Consider the following 13,765-nt stretch of genomic DNA (forward strand, 5'->3'; position numbering starts at 1 on the left):
CACGGATCCCAAGCATTGCTGATTTAATTTTGGCGAAGCCATTTGCCAGTCTTCCTTTCGAGGAAAAAATTAAAGAGCAGGGTAGACCAACGCCTCAAATTGACTTGGTGAAAAAGGTAGGGAATAATACTCGTTCCTTTCAGCTCTCCTGGTACGAGAAAGTGAATTGGCTAACAGCAAGTGACCCACATCAACAACAGTAAATAGGCTACTTTAGTAATATGTCATGGATGGACGAAAAATATAGGATCTATTTAAAATGTTTATGCTGAGTATATTATATTGGAATATATATTTTTCTGGATATGAATTAAACACAGCTACAATTTGGAAAACATTTTTAAACAAAAACACAGCCGAGAACATTTCACACTACAGACCTGGATTAAAAGTGAAGGGTTGTCAAAATTGTCAGTAAAACATTTCTCAGTCAAAATAAGTAAAATATAGGGAAAGTGTCATTGAATGCTGAGGTTCCTGACAAAGAGCTGCTTTCAATAATGATCACTTTTTAAACAACATGCCACAATTTTAAAATATAAAATGTTAAAATATACCCCCCCCCCAACACCACCATCATGTATATTGGACAGTAGGCTAATGGGCCAAAAGAACCTGTTATTTCATAGTTTGTGACGCTGCCAACAATCAGCCAGATCAGAGGCAAGAGTATGGGCAAAACTGATGTTTTTTTTTCTTTTAAAATCTGGAAATATCATAACCCACCAGCCTCCCCCGTTTGAAAGACTACCAGCCGCCACTGATTCCACTGGACCTGAACACTTCCCCATAAATAACCAGTTTGGACCAGCTCCTCTCTCCTGACTGTTATTTGTGAATAGCCATTTATTACACAACAGTTCTGTGTTTTTGTAGCACTGCTGTTTTTATGGAACAGATGGTTTGGGGTCTCCGTATTCTCAGGCCTTTCCTGGCTAATCTGTATGTTCGGAGTGATTAAGTGCTCTGAGGTTACTCTGATCAATAAGATTTACAGTAACTGCTGGATCAGCTGAGGCAGGAACTGAGGCGTTCAGTCTGTTGTGATCGATCATGTGTGCTTGATAAGAATAAAGAGATTTTTGCAGTTCACAGTTCATGTTTGCTCTTCAATATTTAGTTTCTAGTAGGAGTGAGATTTGGCATTTCTGGTACTTGAGAGCCTATAATGTTTTAAATTACTTGTTTTCTCCTTTACTTTTATCATTAAATGATACAACAGCTGTTAAATAATAAATCCTTTCAGAAAATAAATACATTAAAAGAACAAGTGTTGCCAGGCAAAACAAACCTCACCCGGTAGCACTTACGATGAATATGAAGGAAGATATCGCAAAAAATAGGTACCCTATGGGTACATATGGCTACTACTTATAAATAAAATAGTTTTCTGATACAATCTCCATACAGTAAATATAGCATATACAGTGGTGCTTGAAAGTTTGTGAACCCTTTAGAATTGTCTATATTTCTGCATAAATATGACCTAAAACATCATCAGATTTTCACACAAGTCCTAAAAGTAGATAAAGAGAACCCAGTTAAACAAATGAGACAAAAATATTATACTTGGTCATTTATTTATTGAGGAAAATGATCCAATATTACATATCTGTGAGTGGCAAAAGTATGTGAACCTTTAGGATTAGCAGTTAATTTGAAGGTGAAATTAGAGTCAGGTGTTTTCAATCAATGGGATGACAATCAGGTGTGAGTGGGCACCCTGTTTTATTTAAAGAACAGGGATCTATCAAAGTCTGATCTTCACAACACATGTTTGTGGAAGTGTATCATGGCACAAACAAAGGAGGTTTCTGAGGACCTCAGAAAAAGCGTTGTTGATGCTCATCAGGCTGGAAAAGTTTACAAAACCATCTCTAAAGACTTTGGACTCCACCAATCCACAGTCAGACAGATTGTGTACAAATGGAGGAAATTCAAGACCATTGTTACCTTCCCCAGGAGTGGTCGACCAACAAAGGTCACTCCAAGAGCAAGGCGTGTAATAGTCGGCGAGGTCACAAAGGAACCCAGGGTAACTTCTAAGCAACTGAAGGCCTCTCTCACATTGGCTAATGTTAATGTTCATGAGTCCACCATCAGGAGAACACTGAACAACAACGGTGTGCATGGCAGGGTTGCAAGGAGAAAGCCACTGCTCTCCAAAAAGAATGTTGCTGCTCGTCTGCAGTTTGCTAAAGATCACATGGACAAGCCAGAAGGCTTTTGAAAAAATGTTTTGTGGATGGATGAGATCAAAATAGAACTTTTTTGGTTTAAATAAGAAGCGTTATGTTTGGAGAAAGGAAAACACTGCATTCCAGCAGAAGAACCTTATCCCATCTGTGAAACATGGTGGTGGTAGTATCATGGTTTGGGCCTGTTTTGCTGCATCTGGGCCACGACGACTTGCCATCATTGATGGAACAATGAATTCTGAATCATACCAGTGAATTCTAAAGGAAAATGCCAGGACATCTGTCCATGAACTGAATCTCAAGAGAAGGTGGGTCATGCAGCAAGACAACGACCCTAAGCACACAAGTCGTTCTACCAAAGAATGGTTAAAGAAGAATAAAGTTAATGTTTTGGAATGGCCAAGTCAAAGTCGAAATGTTGTGGAAGGACCTGAAGCGAGCAGTTCATGTGAGGAAACCCACCAACATCCCAGAGTTGAAGCTGTTCTGTATGGAGGAACGGGCTAAAATTCCTCCAAGCCGGTGTGCAGGACTGATCAACAGTTACCGGAAACGTTTAGTTGCAGTTATTGCTGCACAAGGGGGTCACACCAGATACTGAAAGCAAAGGTTCACATACTTTTGCCACTCACAGATATGTAATATTGGATCATTTTCCTCAATAAATTAATGACCAAGTATAATATTTTTGTCTCATTTGTTTAACTGGGTTCTCTTTATCTACTTTTAGGACTTGTGTGAAAAACTGATGATGTTTTAGGTCATATTTATGCAGAAATATAGAAAATTCTAAGAGGTTCGCAAACTTTCAAGCACCACTGTATATTTACTCTATGAGGCAGTAGCCACAAAAATGAAGCGTAAACCAAAAACGAACTAAAAATCACAGAAGTAAAATATACCAAGTGTCTGTACTTTATATTATTCTACTCTTACAGTTTTCAAAACTGAAGCCTCCGAACCGAGGCTGACAAACACACACTGTCACCATGACCCAAACTCTAATTTCCCAGAAATGGTCCGGTGCTAGAGTTCAGTGGAATGCACTTTCCCTCTGTAATAAGCATAAACATGTCTGAAACCAATTTCTTTAGTCTAGTACATTTATTTCAAATGATGAACCAAGTTGTATACACTCACCGGCCATTTTAATCAGAACACGCGTTTGCACATGTGGAGTGTGCGACTGTTACACTCTTACAGCATGATGACGTAGTGGCTAGCACCTCTATATGAGGCAGTAGCCATAACAAAAATGATTTGACCTTTTTGGTGACCTTGACCGGATGACCCTTAAAATGTTGGAGGTTCTATTTGAGACCAATGCCCGTCTGTCCTGAAAGTTTCCTGAAGATTGGTCCAGCCATTTTCCCGTAACATTGTTAACAAAAAAACAAAAACAAAGCAGCAAACAAAAACCTGACCGAAAACAATACCTCGCCCTGCTTACTCCATTGCGGGCGAGGTAATAAAATACAATCATTAATAAATACTTCGTTTTTAAATAAAATTATTTTGACATCCATTTCTGCCTGACAATAGTGGAACTCCCCACGTGCAAAGCACACGGCATGAAGCTCCATACTTAAGAGAATATAAAAATGCATCAACCTGATTTTTGATGGCTTTTGTAACTGTACAATGTACCGTACATGTACCACCACAGGGAACCCAACCGTAAGCGCAATGTATATCTCATAAACACTTGACTACGGGACAACAACATTTCTATTTATTTACATAAGATAGATGGGTTTTATCCAGTGCTTATTTTTAGTTTGCTTTTTAAAATAAATAACATGGGATTATTCACGAACACATTTTACAGAAAATATTGATGGAAAAAAAAAAATTTGTCATAGCGGGCAATATATCTTTGCATTGTATGCTTTTTTTTTGTACCTGAATGATTTCTTACTCTGCACACTCGTGTAAACATAATTATTGTAAAATTAAATAGCAATCATGAGCATCTTTCCTTAGTTGTAGATAATCTAAAACTACCACGGCTCGATATCGATTAGTTCTTATGTCTGATAATATTGGATCGTAACTATATAGTAATGATGTAAAGTGAAAGCGCTGGTTCACTGCTGTCCACCAGGCACCCAGCAGAGCACACCATAATAAATGCCGTGGTGTTGTTTCTAGCGCATGGCATGTGGTGTCAAAAAGTAATAAATATGTGTCTTGTAACTGCGATGTCTAACTCATTATTGATATCACTGTCACAACACAATGCAGCATTTTATTGGCACAAAAAATACACGACACAATTCGATGGTTCATATGCTCTAATATTATCATATATTCAGGCCACTTTTAATATAAAGTGCAGATAGTGGACGCTCAGTGGAACGCACTTTCTCTCTGTAATAAGCATAAACATGTATGAAAGCGATTTCTTTAGTCTAATCCATTTATTTATAATTTATATTTATAGTAATAAAATCAACAGAGTGGGGAAGTTATCATCAACGGGGTTTAAAAATGGGTGTGACCAAAACCCCTTCCTTTGCGTATGTAAACGAAGCAAGAAACCATCGAATGTGGGCGGCACGGTGGTGTAGTGGTTAACGCTGTCACCTCACAGCAAGAAGGTCCGGGTTCGAGCCCCGTGGCCGGCGAGGGCCTTTCTGTGTGGAGTTTGCATGTTCTCCCCGTGTCCACGTGGGTTTCCTCCGGGTGCTCCGGTTTCCCCCACAGTCCAAAGACATGCGGGTTAGGTTAACTGGTGACTCTAAATTGAGCGTAGGTGTGAATGTGAGTGTGAATGGTTGTCTGTGTCTATGTGTCAGCCCTGTGATGACCTGGCGACTTGTCCAGGGTGTACCCCGCCTCTTGCCCATAGTCAACTGGGATAGGCTCCAGCTTGCCTGCGATAAGTAGCTACAGCTAATGGATGGATGGATGGAAACCATCCAATGACAGCAGTGTATGCAAATAAGGCAGGTAGTGATCCAATCAGTGTGTTTGTGGGCGGAGTCTTTTATTTTTGGTCACTGTGACCTTGACTTTGGCCAGATGACCCCCAAAATTTTGGAGGTTCTATTTGAGACCAATGCCCATATATCATGAAAGTTTCATGAAGACTGGTCCAGCCATTTTCCTGTAACATCGTTTACAAACAAACAAACAAACCCAACCAAAAACAATACCTCGCCCCCTGGCGGACTCCATCCTGGGCGAGGTATTAATAATAATAATAATAATAATAATGGATTTTTTTCATGATCTATCAGATATATTCCATTCAGCTAGCATGATACATCATGCTAGCTGAATGGAATATCTGATATACCACTCGAAGCCAGCCTTTATTATTTAAATATTATTATTCTATTTAGGTTGATTTTGTGCTCTTGCAAATATTTCGCTCATACACTCATCAGGAGCTCTGCTTTTAGGCACTGCCTAAATATCTATATTAGTGGTCTCAAAATGATTCTCCCAAAACACGAAACTTGCCTTTTAAGAACTTTAAACTTTAAAAAGTCAACTGTATAAGATGCCTCCAGCTGGAAAACACTTTCTAAAAGGCCTGTAAATTAATTCTGAGTAGGTTTCAGTTTGGTCTCACTTCAGTAAGTGACATACAGATACACGTCTTTAAAAATTCGAGCTTTTCTATTCATAAAGCAGAACTGCGTCTCAAAAACAACATTGATGTCCTTTGACTCGCATTCCTTCTCTTTATTAAAAGTATAAACCTAAATTATTAAGAGATCTTTGCCACATAAACTTACCCAAACACCAGCGTCCCATCCTTCCTGATGCCGAACTGAGCGTTCTGCACTCCTCCACTATTCTGTACCAGTCTGCCATCACTCACAATGTTCCCTAAGCACTCCCCCTTTGCAGTGTGAAAATATCCAGCATTCTGGGCGATCAGACACTTCCTTGTTTTAGCAGTGTTTTCCACAAGCTCTCTACGGAAAATCGTACAACCTCCGGGGCCTCCGGGCTCCAGCACAGACACTGTTCTCAGAGGGTCATGAACCACGGTGATGTGGCCACTCACCCATTTCACTGGTTTGCTGCCAAATGCTGAGATAAAAATCTTGGATTCTACTACAGGAGCTCCAGGGTGGGCACTAGCCGACCAGGTTTCATGGGTTAAGTTTCCATGGATGAGATGCTGACAGTCCCTCACGTGCCGATGGGAATGAGACGGGCCGTGAGTATCAGCATAGGGCAACAAGAGGTCATCATCCATAGAGTGTCTGTAGGAGAAGAGGGGTAGACAATACAGGAATATTAACATGTACACAAAGCATTTCACCTGCTTATATGATCTCATAATCCTTTGTCATTTTGGATATTTATCCACGAGTGAAACCTTTAGTTATGTTGACTGACAGGGCATGTGAACGCAGGACACAAAAGGTCTTTCAGCATGACACCAGTACACTTCTGACAGTCTGGATCACTTGCTGAGAGCTGGACTGATTACGAAAAGCATGTCAGTATTGGATCAGTACTGAGTATCAGCAGACACCACAAGCTCTGATACGGATAGTGCATTTAAAGAGAACTGGTAACCACTAAACATAAAAATAATCAGGTCTTCAGTGGTTAAGAGAGTCCTTTTTTTTGTGAACTGACCCTGCTGGAAAACAAACAAACAAACAAACAAACAAACAAACTACCCATTCACATATTATGCCAATTTCCTGTGCAATATCTGAGGGACTGCAACCAATATGTGAGATTTACCAAAATTAGACCTGATTATTTCACTAATAATAAGGTTGGTATAATAATACCAACATTTTAACAATTAAGCTCAAAGGAAGAGAACAAATCCAGTACAAATTAAGTGCTACAGTGGTGCTTGAAAGTTTGTGAACCCTTTAGAATTTTCTATATTTCTGCATAAATATGACCTAAAACATCATCAGATTTTCACACAAGTCCTAAAAGTAGATAAAGAGTTAAACAAATGAGACAAAATATTATAATTGGTCATTTATTTATTGAGGAAAACAATCCAATATTACATATCTGTGAGTGGCAAAAGTATGTGAACCTTTGCTTTCAGTATCTGGTGTGACCCCCTTGTGCAGCAATAACTGCAACTAAACGTTTCCGGTAACTGTTGATCAGTCCTGCACACTGGCTTGGAGGAATTTTAGCCCATTCCTCTGTACAGAACAGCTTCAACTCTGGGATGTTGGTGGGTTTCCTCACATGAACTGCTCGCTTCAGGTCCTTCTGCAACATTTCGACTTTGACTTCGTCATTCCAAAAACATTAACTTTATTCTTCTTTAACCATTCTTTGGTAGAACGACTTGTGTGCTTAGGGTCGTTGTCTTGCTGCATGACCCACCTGCTCTTGAGATTCAGTTCATGGACAGATGTCCTGGCATTTTCCTTTAGAATTAACTGGTATGATTCAGAATTCATTGTTCCATCAATGATGGCAAGCCATCCTGGCCCAGATGCAGCAAAACAGGCCCAAACCATGATACTACCACCGCCATGTTTCACAGATGGGATAAGGTTCTTCTGCTGGAATGCAGTGTTTTCCTTTCTCCAAACATAACACTTCTCATTTAAACCAAAAAAGTTCTATTTTGATCTCATCCGTCCACAAACCATTTTTCCAATAGCCTTCTGGCTTGTCCATGTGATCTTTAGCAAACTGCAGACGAGCAGCAACATTCTATTTGGAGAGCAGTGGCTTTCTCCTTGCAACCCTGCCATGCACACCATTGTTGTTCAGTGTTCTCCTGATGGTGGACTCATGAACATTAGCCAATGTGAGAGAGGCCTTCAGTTGCTTAGAAGTTACCCTGGGGTCCTTTGTGACCTCGCCGACTATTACATGCCTTGCTCTCGAAGTGATCTTTGTTGGTGGACCACTCCTGTGGAGGGTAACAATGGTCTTGAATTTCCTCCATTTGTATACAATCTGTGACTGTGGATTGGTGGAGTCCAAACTCTTTAGAGATGCTTTTGTAACCTTTTCCAGCCTGATGAGCATCAACAACGCTTTTTCTGAGGTCCTCAGAAATCTCCTTTGTTCGTGCCATGATACACTTCCACAAGCATGTGTTGTGAAGATCAGACTTTGATAGATCCCTGTTCTTTAAATAAAACAGGGTGCCCACTCACACCTGATTGTCATCCCACTGATTGAAAACACCTGACTCTAATTTCACCTTCAAATTAACTGCTAATCCTAGAGGTTCACATACTTTTGCCACTCACAGATATGTAATATTGGCTCATTTTCCTCAATAAATAAATGACCAAGTATAATATTTTTGTCTCATTTGTTTAACTGGGTTCTCTTTATCTACTTTTAGGACTTGTGTGAAAATCTGATGTTTTAGGTCATATTTATGCAGAAATATAGAAAATTCTAAAGGGTTCACAAACTTTCAAGCACCACTTTATTTTGCACCATCATTCAGCTCAATAGCATTTGCAGTTACTCCCACAGTAACACAATGATCTGTGAGGATGGCTGAGATTCAAATTGTGAAACATGTTAGTTCCTGTTATCACCAAAATCACAGCAGTTATAGACAGTTATTCCCTCATCAGCTTCCCTTTTTCTGTCTCTCATTAAAAAGCTTTTTCTTTGTCTGTGTGGTCAGCTTCAAACTTTAGTAAAGCTTGAAGGTGTCAATTTTGGAACAGGAGGTTATTTCTTGGATAGCAGCCTTAGTCCATGGGGATCTGAACTGTAGACAGTGATCCATCAACTTCCAGTTCATGGCAGGGCTGTGCCATGGTGGTTCCCAGGTTGTTCCTGACCATCCAAACCAATTTCCTTTCAGCGGAGGGTGACAGTTTGGATTTTCTTGAAGCAAAGTGGCTTGGCAAAGTGACTACACCTCACAATAACTTGGATACAATTGTTTGAACCGATCTTGGAATTTGCATTTGTTTAGAAATGGCTCCAAGAGACATTCCGGAGTTGTGTATATCTGCGATCCTCTTTCTCAGATCTGCACTGAGCTCCTTGGACTTTCCCATTTTACTGTGTGTTGGTCAATCCAATGAGTGCTGTAAACAAACCATTTTTATGAAGGCACAGAGAAGCTACCAGCTGTAGTCAATCATGATCACTAACAGGAAGTTAAGAGACCTCAGCCTTGGCAAGATAAGAGACATTTTGGAAGTTTCCACACCTCTGAATGAATAATCTAAGTGAGTGTATGTAAATTTTTGATGCTGTATAATTTTGACCCTGTGTTGATTTCAGAAAACCCAAAGAAAATTCAAACTTGTGCACCAAATTCTAGTGTTTTTTTTGTAATTAAAGCTGTATGCTGTACATTCTGCCACAGAAAAAGAACAGTTCAAAGAAATGACTGAAAGCGCAAATATTGCCATGACATTCATATCCAAGATGACATTCATGTCACTGTATGTAAACTTCTGACCACAACTGTAAATACACAGGACTGTGCACCCTATTTTCTTTTCCTACAGACTTTGTTATAGATTTCTGTTTTATAACTTCTACGTTATCGAGTCAGTTCAAAAACAAACATTTTAGAGTCCAAACATTCATTTTCCAGCACAAAATTAAATGTTACAGAAAAAAAAAAAGTTTGTATCTGAGCAGCATATTAAATAAGAGACGACTTTTCAGATTAAAAAAGAAAACAATGAAGGCTGCTGGGTTTTGGTGCAAAATGAAGAAGCGAGTGTGACAAAGTGTCCAGAAGAACTGTGGCTGGTTCTGTAAGATGCTCAGTAAAACCTACAGCTCATTTCCGCATAAAACTGCACTCATTGGACCTGAGACTAGAGCAGCGGCTACAATTATCGACAGTCCATAATTATCGACACCTTTTCAGATTTACCAATAAAAAACAATTTTACAGAGGTGAGTTTCAGTTACAACAGTTATTACTGATTGATTAAATCAACCGGAAGACCCGCCCTCGCCCTTTGAGCTTGTCTTCTGATGACCCAGCTCATTACTGGAGATGGAAATTTTTTTAGCATGATCAGCAATTTGAGGAAAACCCAGATGTTATCATCGCAGGTAAGCATGGTGGAAAGATCATGGACATGTTTTTACTCATCAAATTCACTGATATTTCAAGCTATCCTTGTCGAAACCTACTTTGTTTCTTACGCTTTCATTTGACAGACACCATTTTGTATCTAAACATGGGTTTGAGAAGTCCCGTGATGTGTCGATAATAGTGATCGCTTTCACTGGTGTCCACCATTATCGACACCCTGGGGAATTAAGTGACATTTACAACTGTTATGGATCGATCTTTGTGCATGGTGGTGTAGTGGTTAGCACTGTCGCCTCACAGCAAGAAGATTCTGGGTTCGAACCCAGCGGCCGGCGAGGGCCTTTCTGTGCGGAGTTTGCATGTTCTCCCCGTGTCTGTGTGGGTTTCCTCCGGGTGCTCCGGTTTCCCCCAAAGACATGCAGTTAGGTTAACGCGGGGCATCCTTGGGCTGAGGTGCCCTTAAGCAAGGCACCGAACCCCTGACTGCTCCCCAGGCGCTTTGGTGTGGCTGCCCACTGCTCTGAGTGTGCGCGTGTGTTCACTGCTTCAGCAGAGGATGAATTTCACTGTGCTTGAAGTGTGCATGTGACAGATAAAGGTTTCTTCTTCGAGGAGCCCATGGCTGTTGATTTTAGGGACAAGTTTGAGGAGTCAAGAGAATTTATACAGCTTTGAAATCTGCATCATCTGACCTTTCCTAACGAAGAATTTGAACAAGCCACCGCTCAGTAAGCTAATTAAGGTCTGGAACCTTGGTAAAAGTTACCTGAGAGCTCAAATGTATTGGGGTGCCCAAACTTTCGCATGGCGTTCCTTTTCTGTTTTCACTCTCCAATTGTACAAAACAAAAATAATAGGGGAGAGTGGGGTAAATTGAGCCATTTCTTACTAATGCTGTCTTCTCAGCAAGGAAAAATGTTATAGCACAAAAACAAAACCACCCACATATAGTCCAGGATGTGTGCTGTAAATAGAAATGACAAGTATGTATCTATGACAAACGATAATGAAAAAATGACTTGTCAAAAAAAAGTGGTGTGATGGCTCAACTTCCCCCACCTTAAGGGTAAGTTGAGCCATCTAATGGCCCTTTTCCACTACCCTTTTTCAGCTCACTTCAGCTCGCTTCAGCTCACTTCAGCCCGACACGGCTCGCGTTTCGACTACCAAAAACCAGCACGACTCAGCTCGCTTCAGCCCTGCTTAGCCCCTAAAACTCGCACCGTTTTGGAGTGGGGCTGAACCGAGCCAAAGCGAGCCGAGTGGGGCTGGAGGCGTGAGCAGACACTCCCCTGTGCACTGATTGGTGAGGAGGAGTGTCCTCACATGCCCACACACGCCCCGCGAGCACGCTGGGATCTGTAAACACCACAAACCCGGAAGAAGAATAATTACGAATTACGAGAATTTCTGAAGCCTTATGCGCCTCGCCTCATCTATACGCTCTTGCCAGTATCTGTCCGCGTTGTCGGTGACAACAAGCCACAGCACCGAGACCAGCAACACTAACGACTCCATGTCCTCCATGTTTATTGTTTACTATCCGGGTCGTGAGACTACCGCTTAAAAGATCACTGAATCAGTGACATACAGAGCATCGTGGACGAGTTCGCGGAGCGCAAGGCTCGTCGTATGCCCTTCAAATAATGCGCGCAGTAGGCTATTGATGTTTTATTATGAGCCATGTACAGTATGTCGCCTAATGTTTTTTTGTTTCTGAGTTACATGTTCGTTTGAAGGACTTAATGTACAAAATAACATAGTTGCACCCCGTAGTGTTGAAATTGGTAAACACAGTGCATTCAGTGAGGTTTGCACCGCCCTCCTTTTATTTCTGACTCTTCCTGTCACCACTCTGAGCGCTCATTCGTATGCCCTTCAAATAATGTGCGCAGTATAGGCTATTGATGTTTTATTATGAGCCATGTACAGTATCCTAATGTTTTTTGTTTCTGAGTTACATGTTCGTTTGAAGGACTTGATGTACTAAATAACATAGTTGCACCCGGTAGTGTTGAAATTGGTAAACACCGCAGTTGCGGACATTTTGTAGCCTAAAATGATGTTATGATAAGCTTTAATAAAGGGCCCGGTCATTTGCCCCGCCCCCGGCCCGGCTCTGACTTGTTCCGCCACTGTCACTGATGTCACTGTTTGCGCTGCTTAACGACATCACGTGACGTCCACCCACTTTCGCTAACTCCACCCAATGTGTCCACCCACTTCCAGCCAGCACGGTTCAGCGCGGTTGTAGTCGAAATGCAACTTCAATAGCCCCGCTCAGCTCGACTCAGCTCGACTCGGCACGGCACGGCTCAGCCGCGTTTGTAGTGGAAAAGCGGCATAAGTGGGTAAATTGAGCCACCTGGGGGTAAAGTGACCAATGCAGCTTTTCTCGTGTAAAACTCGAGCTTTACTTAAAATAATAAATAAATAGATAATCCAAGGGTATTGTTCTAAATATTTTAATGCAGTGCAGACACAAAAATAACAGTGTATGCAAAACCTTTTCTAACTTCTTTAACTTTTTTAAATTCTTTAACTTGACCTAACATTCTTTATTGAACAAGGCTTTGTTTTTCTTACTCAACAACTAATTATTCCACATTCCAACCTTCAACGCTACAAGGAAATATGAAGTGCTGTTGCCTCCGTGCAGTTCCTCCTGCCTTTTGAGGTTGAGGTAACTTCTTCAGCACATCACTTTGTGGAAAAAGTGCCACATCATTTTCCCTGAAAGCGAAAGTGGGTTTCTCATTGGCAGTGCTTCCCCGGATTCTTCTCAGAAACCTTGCAGTCACTTCATCATTCTCTAGTTTTTCCACCATGCCAATGTAATTGTAGCTTCTGCTTTTGGCTTCAAACTTAACAATAACAAAGTCGCCAACTAACAGATCTCTGGTGCTTGGTTCATTTAAAGTCATAGAAATCGTACAAATGCCATTTTCAGACTTTTTAGGATTAAAATAACTAGTGGCTCAAGGTGGGGTAAGTTGAACCAGTGGCTCAATTTGACCCAAGGCAACTGGCTCACTTTACCCCACAGTCACCATTTTGGAAAAAACAACCTGTTCTGGCTAATCAGGCTAATCTTTAGCTAAATTATCACCATGATTTGATACACTAGCTAACCATCAACATGTATGATATATGTTTTTAGACCTTGATAAATTTGCTTTTAGCAAAATACCCTTTATATCTGATGTGTAAAAAATTTACTTTGACAAACAAAAAATGTATTTTTGTGAAAAAAAACATACTTACCACGCAAGCATGGACATCTCTCCTTCACATGGAACAGCAAATGAATGGTGATTGTAGAATTTCTGATCACATGACTCTAAAGGTGTACCAGTGCCTTAATACAGGGGGTGGGTCAACTTACCCACTGGCTCAATTTACCCCCCTCTCCCCTACACAAATCTTGCAGAAAACGCTGAAAAGAAATGTCTTGTCTTTACCTTTATGCCTTTTGGTGATCAGTTCATCTTCTGCTCACTTAACTATTCACAGTAACAGACATTTTCAGTAAGGGTGCCCAAACTTTTGCACGCTACTGTATATAAAATTTTAC

The 13,765-nt window shown here is 40.7% G+C and overlaps 1 protein-coding gene across 4 annotated transcripts in view; it reads right to left on the bottom strand.

Moving 5' to 3' along the window:
- Nucleotides 1-13,765, bottom strand: part of nagpa (N-acetylglucosamine-1-phosphodiester alpha-N-acetylglucosaminidase) — a 40,417-nt gene that overhangs the window by 26,308 nt on the left and 344 nt on the right. For 3 of the 4 annotated variants that reach the window (XM_060922325.1, XM_060922324.1, XM_060922327.1), the window contains exon 2: nt 5,945-6,421. In XM_060922325.1, the coding sequence (XP_060778308.1) occupies nt 5,945-6,421 (477 nt within the window). Of the gene's footprint in view, nt 1-5,944; nt 6,422-13,455; nt 13,654-13,765 lie in introns of those variants that run through there. The other variant, XM_060922326.1, reaches the window with a different exon arrangement.

This window comes from Neoarius graeffei, chromosome 5 (genome assembly GCF_027579695.1).
Source record: "Neoarius graeffei isolate fNeoGra1 chromosome 5, fNeoGra1.pri, whole genome shotgun sequence".
In the NCBI taxonomy this organism is placed as follows: domain Eukaryota; kingdom Metazoa; phylum Chordata; class Actinopteri; order Siluriformes; family Ariidae; genus Neoarius; species Neoarius graeffei.